A 14,161-nucleotide genomic window follows, 5' to 3' on the forward strand; every position below is an offset into this window, starting at 1 on the left:
ATACGTCTATTAAAATAATGATTGCTGCGAAGAAAGTAAATATGAGGAGTAAATAACACTTCCTTAACACAAGAACTAGGGGTCACCAAATGAAATTAATAGGTAGCAGGTTTAAAACAAACAAAAGGAAGTATTCCTTCACACAACACACAGTCAACCCATGGAACTCTTTGCCAGAGGATGTTGTGAAGGCCAAGACTATAACAGGGTTCAAAAAAGAACTAGATAAGTTCATGGAGGATAGGTCCATCAATGGCTATTAGCCAGAGGTGCAAAACCATGGTCTGAAGTGTCCCTAGCCTCTGTTTGCCAGAAGTTGGGAATGGGTGACAGTGGATGGATCACTGGATGATTACCTGTTCTGTTCATTCCCTCTGAAGCACCGGGCATAGGCCACTGTTGGAAGACAGGATACTGGGCTAAATCGATCATTGATCTGACCCAGTATGGCCATTCTGATGTTTTTATTAATCCATAGATCACTGACAATAGTTTGTAAATGAGAGGTTGTATAACTAGATTACCGTATATGATGTACATTCCATTATGAGGTATAAACATATAGATCCTTTTAAAATATACTGTGTGTGCTTTAACTATGACTTGTGTGCACAGTAATTATTCACTGAACTTTCTGTATCTTTGTCATTTTAATTTGAAAATAAACCAAACTTAAAAGACAATGTACTGGTGCAAAAATTCTGTTTTTAAGCGATATAGTGGATTGCTTTATGCACCCAAATGTATCTGTCTTAGGGACTGCTGCATGACATTTTCCTCTTATGAACAAAAGTGAATTTGTGAGGCTCTGTTTAACTAGCACCTGTTGGAGTTGAGAGAGGGTTTGAAAGCAAGCTGTTTCTAATTTTTTAAATAACTTAAATGCACCAAATTACTAAGAGTGTGAAGAAAATATCAAATTGTTCATGTTTGGAAGCGTTTTAAAAAATTGGTCTGAAGCCTTAAAGCCAAGTTATTATCTTGTTGTTAGTGTTTATAACAGAAATACTTACAGGTCCTGAATACTAGCATTTATTGCTATTTAAGTGGTTCCTAGCTGTGTGTTCCATAAAGGAAAAGCCAAGTAGTGTGGGTAGCAGGGTCTCCTGCTTAAGTGGTAAGACAGAGCTGTGTAGTAGTAGTTGCATGATCTCCAAAAGGGATTCATTCTTCAAGGATTTGGGAGGGCTTTAAATAGATTAGTTGATATTCTTCAGTTCTGTCTTTTTGTACCATAATCTTTCCTTATGTGGGGAGAGGTGCTGCTGTGAGCTTTGGGAAGATCACAGGACTCTTTCTCAGAAATAATTATTTACACCCAAATAACTAGTTCATTTTGCTTCCAGTGGTAGTGAAGCTGGGACACTAGACCAGCAGGAGAGTTTGACAGCATAATTGCTGCAAATTGTTCTTTCGTTTCTGCAACCCTTTAGCATTTAGTGCCGCAAGCTCCTGGATTTGTCTGGGGTTATCAGAATAAAAGCTTTCACTTTTAATGACTTTCTTTTTTTTTGGTGATTACTAGTGGGTTTTAATCATCTCACCAAATGGAACTTTTAAATTAGGAACAAGTGTGAGCATGAAATTTACAAACTATTTCTGTTTTGCAACATTTTTCTTCCTGAGCTCCTATTTTCTTTTTATCTTTTCCCCCAGTTCGACTTATTTATAAAATGACCAGATACCTGAAATATTGGTCTACCTCTTATTTGGCAGTACAGGGAATGCTTAGGGTAGAGCTACACTTACCATTCAAGTTATTTTTATGTTCTGTAGAAGACTGTATGTGAGGGAAGGGTAAAAGAGAGTGTTTTCCTGTTTGTTTTCACTTACGAGCATGTGTGTACTTATGTATGCTTGCCAACTGCTAACTTATCTATAAGCATTCTGTAACTGCTGCAGTCACTCAGTTGCCAAACTCATGTTCAGAAATTATGATTGGCTTAAAGTGATTTTTAAAATTTATTTTTATTAGCCTTCTGGTTTCTGAATCTTTACACTCCAGTCATGTTTTCAGACTATTCCCAATAACCATGAGGCATAGAAAGTATGTTGTAAAAAATGAAAGTTGAGATTCAAAGGACTCCAGGATCTGGGGCTTTAAGAAAAACACAGCATGTTAGAAAACTACGCTTCAGATGTTCATTTATTTTGTGTGCTTTGATTTTGGGATGCCTAATTTGACATCTTACACCTGATTTTTCAAAGGTGTTCAGGATTCACAGCTTTCGTTTGTCAGCACTTTAGAAAATTGAGCATAAACTGTCTTAAAATGAGCACATGATTCATGGACACTTATGAACATTTTGGTGTTAATGACAGGACTCTGATATTGCCTCATAACATTGTTGAAGTTGAAATAAAAATTTCTGGAGGTTTCTGAACACAAGAAGTTAGAGAGGAGGAAAATACCGGGTAGTTGTTTTTTAATTCCATAAATGCTACCAAAAGCAGTTTCTACTACCTTGGATTCCTTTTCTGACTATTATGGTTTTCTTTATGTCTTCTCCTTTAAAGGGATGTTAAGAGATTTAAAAAATCTATCTTAAAACATCTGCTTTACCTGTACTACTACTAATACAATCATAAATTATGAAAACATGAACAATTTTTTTTAAATATCATTTAGACTTAACTTTATGCTGTTTTACTTTTTTTGCACTTCATTTTGCTTGGAAAATTAAAGGACAACTCAATTTGACTTTATGGTTCTCATGCAGTAGTCTAGTGCTGGAGCTTTTGGGTTATTAATGTTTGAATCCAATCAGCTATTTATAATTGAAATTTAAAATCATTTAATGTATAGTAAATGACCTTTGAAAACAGCTTTGATTCTAATAGGTTCTCTGTCCCTTCCATCACTTCTCAGAGTTTGTCCTTGAAACCATTCACAGTCTCCCATCAGGTGTTGCATTAGCTTATGTCCCAGTGCATTCTTTCTCAGTCTATAACTAATTCGTAGTTTATGAAAACCACATCTTCAATTTTTTTTAATGATTTTGTTTAACTGCCCAGTTTCTCAAGTTTGCTATTGAGTGCATGGGAATGTAGCTTATTTGACCAGCACAAGTGCACACTTTGAGTACAGCCAAACATATCTGAAGATATGCACACACAGAGTAGTGACAAACGAGAGGTTAACAATGGAGTCTTATGTCCTTAATTCACTATATGTTTTTCAGAGGTCTACTGTGTGAATCTGTGCATCAAATTTAGCTTTTAGGCCCTGATCCTTCTGTGCATGCATGCAGAAGACCACCCATGTGGAGTCCATTGCAGGATGGTGGCCTTAGTCTGTAACCTGCCTTATTGTGCCTTGCTATTAAAGGACTTCTTGATGATGATGATAATCAGTGCGTAATGGAATGTTTTCCTCTTATATAATGGCTATACATTTAATCATTCAATAAGAATCACCTTAATGTTAATTGAGTCTGTGCATTCATTTTCATAGATTTTTAAGGTTAGAAGAGAACCGTTACTATTATCCTGCATTTTCCGTGCATTCCAGTTGATAGAGTGCCCTTGTATTGTAATGATACTTTAATCCTGGTCACTGTTTATATGGGATAATAATGGGGTGAGATTTAACTTGCCCTTGTTGGATTGTTATGTCATTAATAAAGGTATTTTGGCATGCTTTTAGACTAATTTTTCCATGATATTTCATTTAATATCTTAATATACAATGGCAGGAATGGAAATTTTTTGTTTAACTGTCATATATTAGAACATAATTTCTTTCCTCTCTTACTTTTACAGAGCATGTTGGTGCCCTGGATGCCCAAAATATTGTGTCTGTTTCATGTGGAGAAGCCCACACACTAGCATTAAATGACAAGGGCCAAGTGTATGCTTGGGGTCTTGCTACTGATGGACAGCTTGGCTTGCCTGGAACAGAGGAATGTATCAGAATACCCAGGTAAATAAAAAAGTGATCAAAGTAAAATTTGTATATATTTTTTTTGGAAGAAAACTTGTTACGTTGAAAGACGTGTAAGTGAAACTACTCAAACCATTCTATAATTAAAATACTTGTCAAGTAATTCTGTAAAATATAGAAGGTTACTTAACAGCTGTGGAACCTATGATTTTTATTACCTCCTCCCAAGTCACTCAGTGCGTACTTGGTAGATGAATACGTTGGAAGAGAAGTGTGGAAGTTTTAAAAACACAAATTAAGATAAGTAGATGCTACTGGCTTTTATTTTTAAAAAAATTGAAGTGAACTAACGTTTTAGGAACTTGCCTGGGGTTTTTTTTGTTTGTTTGTTTTTTTAAATAATCATGTGGGTAAACGAAAATGGATATGTTTGCAATCTGATCTTTATTCTAATTTTACACCTGAAGTACTTAGCTGAGTTGGAATAATATACCTTCTGGTTATGTTGTGTGTGTGGTCGTCGTCGTCTTCTTTTTGGGGTGGGGGGGGCAGGGGAAATGCTTGCTTTGCATCTCCACCAAACAGTCCCTATTAACTTAAGCAATATTTTTGGTATACCTTAACCTTATGTCCTGATACAGCACGTTTCAACTTTATTATCATGAGTAGTTTTATTTAAATCAACGGAATGTTGAAATGATGGTGATAAAGCTGTATGTATTTGCTGGATTGGGTTCTTAATCATCACTATTAAGCTGTCTAGCTTGGCTCAAGAGTTTGAGTACCAACTTCAGGACAGACTGTTAAGAAGCAGAGCACAAACCCCAAACTGGTTGTAAATTCTGTACTTGGATTTCACCAACCAAGTATTGACAGTAAACTCCTCAGGCACTTTAACAGCTTAACATGGAGTCACAGTCAGTCCCCTTGGGTACTCCTACTCTATCTTGCCACCTCTGCAAGCTTGCCTTTGGGATAGATGGTCCCTTATACCAAAAATCACCACAACATTAAGGAGTTATGCTGAATCCCATGTTAATTCCACTTTAGAGTTTATAATAAAGACAACACTGGTAGCCAGTCCTACAATAAATTAACTGAAGATTTATTAACTAAGAAAAACAAATTTAGTTATTTACATGGTTAAAGCAGATAAACATACACATACTAATGAGTTAGCCTTAGTGTTTCAAAAGGTGACAGAAGTTGCTGTATATGCAATCTCTATATGTCCTTTAGGGCCAACCCAGCCTAAGCAGCTGGGGATCTCTGATGTATGCTTAGAAATCTTGCCCTCTCAAAGTCCAAGCAGCAGAGAGAGAGAGTTTCTTCTTGTGGGATATTTTTATTCCTTTCGCCCCAGAGTTCAAGCTGATGGGATGAGTTCACATACGTCTCCTCTTCATGGGTGAGGGGAGGAATGCAATTAACCAAGTAAAAGCATTCCACGAAGTGGGTATTCACCCACGAAAGCTCATGCTCCAAAACGTCTGTTAGTCTATAAGGTGCCACAAGACTCTGCTGCTTTTACAGATCCAGACTAACACGGCTACCCCTCTGATACTATTAACCAAGTAATTGTTCTTTGATGTTTCACAATGGCTCATTTGGTTTCAATGGGCCTTCTTGGTGGGTAGGACCTAACACCTTCTGTAGGAAGGCAGCATTTTACATTAAGGCTCCTTTTCTGTTTGATTGATGACTTCTTTACACTTACAACACCCCAGGGGCCAATATACCACTTAATGAAGATGCTACCTATGCCAATGGGAGAGCTTCTCCTGTTGGAGTAAATACTCCATCTCCGGTAGTAGCTATGTCAACAGGAGAAGTCCTCCTGTCAACATAGCTCTGTCTGCACTGGGGATTAGGTTGGTATAACTATGTTGCTCAGGAGTATGGATTTTCCCCACCCCTGAGCAACGTAATTAAAATGACATACATTTGTAGTGTAGACATGGGCTCATATAATTACAGAGGATTACAATGCAAACACTATAAACTTATAACATGAGGTGCGGCTGTTAAAGCTGAGATTAGTACATGCTGCATCCTACAAGCATTTAATCAAGTCTGAACACATTCTTATCAGCGTAACATATATGGTAACAATACTAACACACAGGTGAGCCAGACTGGTTTCCAGCTATGTGTTGGTCAATATTCAGTTGAGGCCTAGAGGCCTTTGCATGGGCTGGCACCTGATTTAATGCATCTTTATATGCACTTAGAGGTTTTTGAGTAAGATTGTCAGGTCAGACAGCTCACCTAAGCTTGTTATATTCCTAGGGTGAAATTCTGGCCCCCCTGAGTGCAGTTTCAAAACTCCCAAGTTTGAAACAAGATAACACCAAACAAAAGTCCTACTTCTGCAGAGGAATCTCTGATCGATTAATAAAACTCAGTAACAAACTTCTGTGGGTTCCAACTAGCCAGAGTTTTGGATTAATACCTTGTAATTTACAAATTAAATTAAAAGATGTTTTATAATATTTCAAGTAGGTTTAGCTCTACTTTTGTGGAAAGGTTTAACTTGTATTTCTGTATTATTCCTCCTTCAGATGTTGTACTGTTTCATAGTGCCAGGATCTGGTGGTCTAATTCCTTCTGCTTTTTAATCCCATAGAAATATCAAAAGCTTATCAGATATCCAAATAATGCAAGTTGCCTGTGGCTACTGTCACTCACTTGCACTCTCAAAAGGTAAGTAAAGTTGTTCTTCGGTATTTATGTGAATTCCTATGGGGTAATTCAAAAGGGTTTTTTATTGAAATTTTTTAAGAAGGAACCACATTTTAAAATATATCTCCAAGGTGCCTTTGACACTGTGCCAAGTTCCACCTCCTATTGCCTTAGCTATGTTACCTTTTTATGTTTAATAAAAAAATTGTGAATTTTTTACTTGATATTTATTATAAAAACATAGCTCTGTCCTGATAGCCCTAGAATTATTTTTCTCTGCTACTCTCTAATTGACATAGGGTTAAAAGAAAATAATGAAATGTATGACAAGTCTCCAAATTATGTAATTGTTTTACTGATGTTCTTTGAGAGTATTATGGAAATCAAAATGTGAAAATCCAATTTATCACTTGATCTTGATGAATAAGAGCATTTTACAATGTTCATTATGGCCCTAATCCTGCAGACATTTATGGATCTGCATAATGTCATGTGTATGAGTAGTCCCATTTATTTCAATAAGTCATTCATGTTCTCGTTTTTTCAGTTGTCTTGAACTGAGTCTTGCCAGCTTTGTCAGTGATGATTGTAAAGTGCCTGGTTATTAGCTGATTGGTTCATACTAGGTTAAATGATTAAAAAAATTAATCGTTGGATTAATCGCACTGTTAAACAACAATAGAATACCATTTATTTTAAATATTTTTGGATGTTTACTACATTTTCAAATATGTTAATTTCAATTACAACACAGAATACAAAGTGTACCATGCTTACTTTATATTTATTTTTTATTACAAATATTTGCACTGTAAATTTTTTTCAATTAATCTCATACAAGTACTATAGTGCAACCCCTTTATCATGAAAGTTGAACTTACAAATGGACAATTATGTAAAAAACAAAGAAACGTGCATCACTTGCCTCCATCATTGTTCTTCACATCCTATATTGTCAGCTTATAGGAACCAAATCTTTATAACAGTTGTTGAATTGTTTTTGTTTGTTACATATTGAGTTTAATAATTTGTGACAAGTACACTTGGTTTTTGATATATGCTATTTGAGAGTCAATTCCTGACAGGCACAGCAAAAAAAAAAAAAAAGTTTTATACCTGCAAAGGGCTATTGTTCTTACAGAATATTTAATTGTAAAAAAGAGCTCAACACAACTGCCATATTATCTTTGTCTACATTAGGGAAATTTTTTTTAAAAATATGACCATTACTAGTGCTGACTCAGGTCCACCTGTGTTAGCAACATTGGGAGTCATTGTGTAGATGGGCCTCTAGTATTTGTAATCGTGTTGTCTAAGCCTGCTCAGAACAGGTCTAATCAGTGCCTGTGCTTAAAAAGCCAATGGTCCGTCCATTCTAGGGCTTTGCAATGTTGCTGATGTGGGTGGAGTTGAAAAAATGTTGGCAATAGTGAGTAATTTTTGTAAAACTTCCTTACTGTAGTGGACAAGGCTGCCCTTTTAAAAATGGTGTATGGATGAGTATTTCTAACTTGAGCCAATAAAAGTGTGAAGTAGTGATCTCTCTGAGTAATTGGATAAAATTTGAAACATTGTAACATTGATTGAAAAGGCTTCAAAACTTCATGCAATAATTCTTTTCTTAAACTATCCAATAGATGCTAGCTATTGTGGATAGTAAAGTTACAGAATGGTGGTTCATGCTGTAAATTATCATTTCAGTAGCAAAATTATTAAATTTATTTGATACTAATTACATCAATATTTGTATTCATTTCAGTGGCATTTTTAATAAGTAATGGAAGCACGTACTGTTCCATTTCCATCTTCCTTGATAAGGCTAATAATTAGCTGGTGCTGCTGATGTGAAAAAGTTATGTGCAACCTTCAAGTTTTTGAATTGATTTAAATATTAGTTTCAAATTAGTCTGACATCTGGATTTGACTTCAGTCTCAAATTACAATCAGTTTTGAGTTTGAAAGACCAAATCAATAAAAATCTCTGAACTACTGAAATTATTTGAATTCCCTGTACAAAATAGTCCAGCTGTTTTAATTTTTTGAAAGGTCATGAGTTTGTTCTTTTTTGTTAAAGGGATTGAACACACTTTTAAATTATGTTTAAAGTATGTTGATCCTGCTTCATCTTAGATCTTTTTTTCTCTTTAACAGGAAGTGAAGTTTATTCCTGGGGACAAAATAAATATGGCCAACTGGGTATAGGTTATGAATTTAAAAAGCAGACTTCACCTCAACTGATTAAATCTTTACTGGGAATCCCTTTTGCACAAATTGCAGCAGGAGGAGCACATAGTTTTGTATTAACTCTTTCTGGAGCCATTTTTGGATGGGGACGCAACAAATTTGGTCAACTTGGTCTTAATGATGAAAATGGTGAGTAGTTGTAACTTCAAAATATTTCACACTGGAAGTCTTTATTGTGGCTCTGCCTTGTACTGAGTGTCTTGGAATAATCTTCAAATTGGAATTCTTGTCCCCATCATTGACTAGCAGAGTTATATAAACATCCTGGTCTCGTTAATTCAGTGTCTGGTTTTACTTTCACTATTGCCTGGGCACCCTGGATTGAGTTTGTAACTCAAAACCCAGGACAACTTCCCTCTTGACAGACTAAGGATGTATTGTAAATTAGCAAGTAAGGCCCTGACTCCAATATTTGCATATGTGCTGAGCTTTTATCAAGTGGGACCAAAGTGTGTAACCTGTGTTTCTTTTGCCCACTCCAGAATAAGGTCAGGTATAACTGGGTCCCTGGAAATGGGACAGGATCATCCAGACAGTCCTGTCAGATACTGCTCATGAGAGCTGAAGTCATAGTTGCATACAAAAGAGAAAATAGAAAAGATATTGTCTCATTGCTTCATGGTAAAAGCTCTCACTGACAAAGTTGTCCTGTAATTCTGCTGAGTCCCTTTCCCTTTCTATTTATGAATGAAAAAGTGTTTGAGCTCTTTGAGCTCTCATTCTTTTCTTTTTAACCTTTCCTTTGCTCTTTTAAGTTAACTTAGCAAGAATGATTCTGTTCAGTTGCTTAGAACTTGAACAATCTACCTTTTGGTAAATGATCACATTATCGGTTAAAAGCAGTCTCAGAAAGTCTATTAGATAATAGTATACACAGACAAATTTAACGTATCTTTTTCATTATATATTTTCCTTGTCTTCTGTCCCCCAATGACCCCTTTTGGGGACTATATAGTCTGTAAATTAATCTACAGATGCAGAATTTATGAATTACCAAATTTAATCTCAGACATTTTGTTCTGATTTCATCTAATTGTGCTGAGAACTGGTTAATGAGGCAGTTAGCTATGGAAATGATGATGTGTTTCGGTTCCATGTTAGGTGGAGAATGGGGAAAATGTATAATTACCTAAAATCTCTCAATAAAAAACAATACAACTGAAACATATTTCTGAAGTAATAGTTTTAAATATGGTTGTCCTTTTTACAATGAGAAAATTAGAAAGAATGAAACTGGTTTTTAGTGGTCATGTTTTCACAGTTAATCAGTCTGGTGGAAAATGAAAAATCACATTTCATAGTCTTTGTAGATGCTCTTTAGAGTCCACATTACCCCATTTTTATCAGGCACTGATAAAGCATACATTTTTACAGAATTATTTTTAAATAAAGTTATACAATTTGTCATTGTACATTTAAACATTTCTTTAGTATTGTTAGTTTACAAATTTTCCCTTGTGCAACTAGATGACAATGCTGTTTTAGTCGGTTATATCTGCAGGGAAATTGACTTCTGCCTCTAAAACGAACATGAACTCTAACATGGTCTATTGCTATAACAGTATCTCATGTGCTGTGTATAAACATTTTTTTAACTCCTGGAGTGTGCAAATTCAAGGTAATTTACCTCTGTACACTTTTCTTTTAAAAAAAAAACAAATTAACATTTTTCATCATCTAAAACATGTGCATGGGATAATCTCTCCTGCATTGTCCACCTTAGGTCTAATGTACTGCATTGTATTTCATGATCTGTGGGATAATGTTCATGAGCCAGTGCCTTTAATTTTAAGGAGTGTAATCCTTTGTTTCTCAAAATTCAGGATGAATATTTTTTATACAGTGTTTCTATATGGTACCTCTCACCTATGTATTTTGTTCTTATTTTTTAATCCTACAAATTAATAAATTTGGCTAAAATCACTAATTTTGAAAGTTAAATCTGGAGACAGAGCTTTTTGATGCAACTTCTTTTTCAAAACACGTTAAATGTACTGACATCATAATGTGACCAACTTTTTATTAAAACCTTCAGACAGGTATGTTCCTAATCTGCTGAAGTCCCTAAGATCTCAGAAAATTATTCACATCTGTTGTGGAGAAGATCATACAGCTGCTCTTACAAAGGTACAGTACTTAAAGTATCGTCTGATTTGTTAATTTAGGCACTTCATGTAGCAGTGAACAATGCTCTTTTAAAGTCTCTAAATGCAATATTTCTATTTATTTCTTAAAAGTTGGATGGATAAAATATGGCCTGTGAAATCATGATAATAGTAAGAGAAAGGTTACACATTTAAATAAAGACCCACATTCATCATAAGTTACATAAACCATGTTTATAGTACAGGCACTACATAAGAAAGGCCGTACCGGGTCAGACCAAAGGTCCATCTAGCCCAGTATCTGTCTACCGACAGTGGCCAATGCCAGGTGCCCCAGAGGGAGTGAACCTAACAGGCAATGATCAAGTGATCTCTCTCCTGCCATCCATCTCCATCCTCTGACGAACAGAGGCTAGGGACACCATTCTTACCCATCCTGGCTAATAGCCATTTATGGACTTAGCCACCATGAATGTATCCAGTCCCCTTTAAACATTGTTATAGTCCTAGCCTTCACAACCTCCTCAGGCAAGGAGTTCCACAAGTTGACTGTGCGCTGCGTGAAGAAGAACTTCCTTTTATTTGTTTTAAACCTGCTGCCTATTAATTTCATTTGGTGACCCCTAGTTCTTGTATTATGGGAATAAGTAAATAACTTTTCCTTATCCACTTTCTCAACATCACTCATGATTTTATATACCTCTATCATGTCCCCCCTTAGTCTTCTCTTTTCCAAGCTGAAGAGTCCTAGCCTCTTTAATCTTTCCTCGTATGGGACCCTCTCTAAACCCCTAATCATTTTAGTTGCCCTTTTCTGAACCTTTTCTAGTGCTAGAATATCTTTTTTGAGGTGAGGAGACCACATCTGTACACAGTATTCGAGATGTGGGTGTACCATGGATTTATATAAGGGCAATAATATATTCTCAGTCTTATTCTCTATCCCCTTTTTAATGATTCCTAACATCCTGTTTGCTTTTTTGACCGCCTCTGCACACTGCGTGGACATCTTCAGAGAACTATCCACGATGACGCCAAGATCTTTTCCTGACTCGTTGTAGCTAAATTAGCCCCCATCATGTTGTATGTATAGTTGGGGTTATTTTTTCCAATGTGCATTACTTTACATTTATCCACATTAAATTTCATTTGCCATTTTGTTGCCCAATCATTTAGTTTTGTGAGATCTTTTTGAAGTTCTTCACAATCTGCTTTGGTCTTAACTATCTTGAGTAGTTTAGTATCATCTGCAAACTTTGCCACCTCACTGTTTACCCCTTTCTTCAGATCATTTATGAATAAATTGAATAGGATTGGTCCGAGGACTGACCCTTGGGGAACACCACTAGTTACCCCTCTCCATTCTGAGAATTTACCATTAATTCCTACCCTTTGTTCCCTGTCCTTTAACCAGTTCTCAATCCATGAAAGGACCTTCCCTTTTATCCCATGACAGCTTAATTTACGTAAGAGCCTTTGGTGAGGGACCTTGTCAAAGGCTGTCTGGAAATCTAAGTACACTATGTCCACCGGATCCCCCTTGTCCACATGTTTGTTGACCCCTTCAAAGAACTCTAATAGATTAGTAAGACACGATTTCCCTTTACAGAAACCATGTTGACTATTGCTCAAGAGTTTGTTTTTTTATGTGTCTGACAATTTTATTCTTTACTATTGTTTCAACTAATTTGCCTGGTACCGATGTTAGACTTACCGGTCTGTAATTGCCGGGATCACCCCTAGAGCCCTTTTTAAATATTGGCGTTACATTAGCTAACTTCCAGTCATTGGGTACCGAAGCCGATTTAAAGGACAGGTTACAAACCTTAGTTAATAGTTCCGCAACTTCACATTTGAGTTCTTTCAGAACTCTTGGGTGAATGCCATCTGGTCCAGTGGCACAGCTTTGGTGCTGCAGCTACGCTGCTGTAGCACCATCGTGTAGATGCTCCCTACAATGATGGAAGAGGTTTTACATGCTCCTGAGTGCCATAGCTATGTCAACCTAACTTGTAAACGTAGACCAGATTTCAGTCTAAGATAGGGGTTCCCAGACTTGATTCGCAGCTCCCACTGGCTGGGAACGGTGAACCACGGCCACTGGGAGCTGCGAGCAGCCGTACCTGCGGATGCTCAGGTAAACAAAGCATCTCGCGGCCCGCCAGGGGCTTACCCTGAACAAGCCGCGAACCAAGTTTGAGAACCCCTGCTCTAAAGTGTGTGTCAGCTTTACTAAAAATGAATTTGCAAGATTTTACATTATTAAAAACACTTTGTGACCACGACATTGCTTATGGCATTATTTAAACTCTCTGCGATAGTTGAGCTTTAGAGTGCACTGTTCTAAATACTAACATAAAGTTCTGAGCTGGATGGTTTTACTTTTACTGCATTTGTCATAAAGTTTTCACTTACAAGGTTAGTTCCAAATTAGATTGTACGGTTGATGGATTTTATTTTAATTCAGCAGAAGTATTACTTGTAAATGGTAAGTAATTGGCAATAGTGGAAGTTGTCCGACGTTATCCACAGGGTAACTACTGTGCAAGCAGTTAGAGTATGAGCTTCCTTCAGGGTTTTACCAATAGCTTCAGCCCTCTCATGAAAGAAACATCCTTTATTTGAAGGGTTCTTAGTTTTATGTCATTGTAGCTCAGTCCTATACAAAGGTGAAAAACTGAACCACAACTGACACTTACCTTCAGTTTATATGTCTAAGTGTGTTGTTTATGTTCAAATAATAGAAATCTCTCCATAACTATAGGAAAAGATGTCCAATAGAAGCAATTATTTATGACCAAATATTACCCTGAAGTGTGTGTGAACCAAATATTGGCACCACTATAATCCTGAAATTGAAACTGATTTCACTGATACTTATCGTCCAAGTTAAGACATGCACAGTATAAACAAAATAGTGACCAGTAGACTGTATTTTAAACTTTTTTCCTTTTACTAAGGCATTATTAGTAAAATAGTTAACTCAGATTTACAAGAAGTGTAAGTTGACACTATCCCTTTAATTAAAGTGAATGGATTAAGTTATGTTAATTTACTGTAAATACTAAAACTAACATGATTTTTCTGTAGTCCCTTCAAGCCCAGCAGTCCCTCTGCATGTTGTACATTGCAAAATTAGGGTCTTGATATATCTTCTGTGTGTGGAGAAACTGGTTGTATGTGAGAGTATTTTAAAAGCCCTTCCAGAATGTAGAAGTACCTGGCACTGTTTATTCTAATTCAGTGA

At 36.2% G+C, this 14,161-nt stretch overlaps 1 protein-coding gene across 8 annotated transcripts in view; it reads left to right on the top strand.

Annotated features, from left to right (window-relative positions):
- Positions 1-14,161, top strand: part of HERC4 (HECT and RLD domain containing E3 ubiquitin protein ligase 4) — an 89,019-nt gene that overhangs the window by 11,127 nt on the left and 63,731 nt on the right. For 7 of the 8 annotated variants that reach the window (XM_039546949.1, XM_039546945.1, XM_039546952.1 and 4 more), the window contains 4 exons: positions 3,763-3,922; positions 6,510-6,586; positions 8,717-8,938; positions 10,845-10,936. In XM_039546949.1, the coding sequence (XP_039402883.1) occupies positions 3,763-3,922; positions 6,510-6,586; positions 8,717-8,938; positions 10,845-10,936 (551 nt within the window). Of the gene's footprint in view, positions 1-3,762; positions 3,923-6,509; positions 6,587-8,716; positions 8,939-10,844; positions 10,937-14,161 lie in introns of those variants that run through there. The other variant, XM_039546953.1, reaches the window with a different exon arrangement.

Source organism: Mauremys reevesii, linkage group 7 (genome assembly GCF_016161935.1).
Source record: "Mauremys reevesii isolate NIE-2019 linkage group 7, ASM1616193v1, whole genome shotgun sequence".
NCBI lineage: Eukaryota > Metazoa > Chordata > Testudines > Geoemydidae > Mauremys > Mauremys reevesii.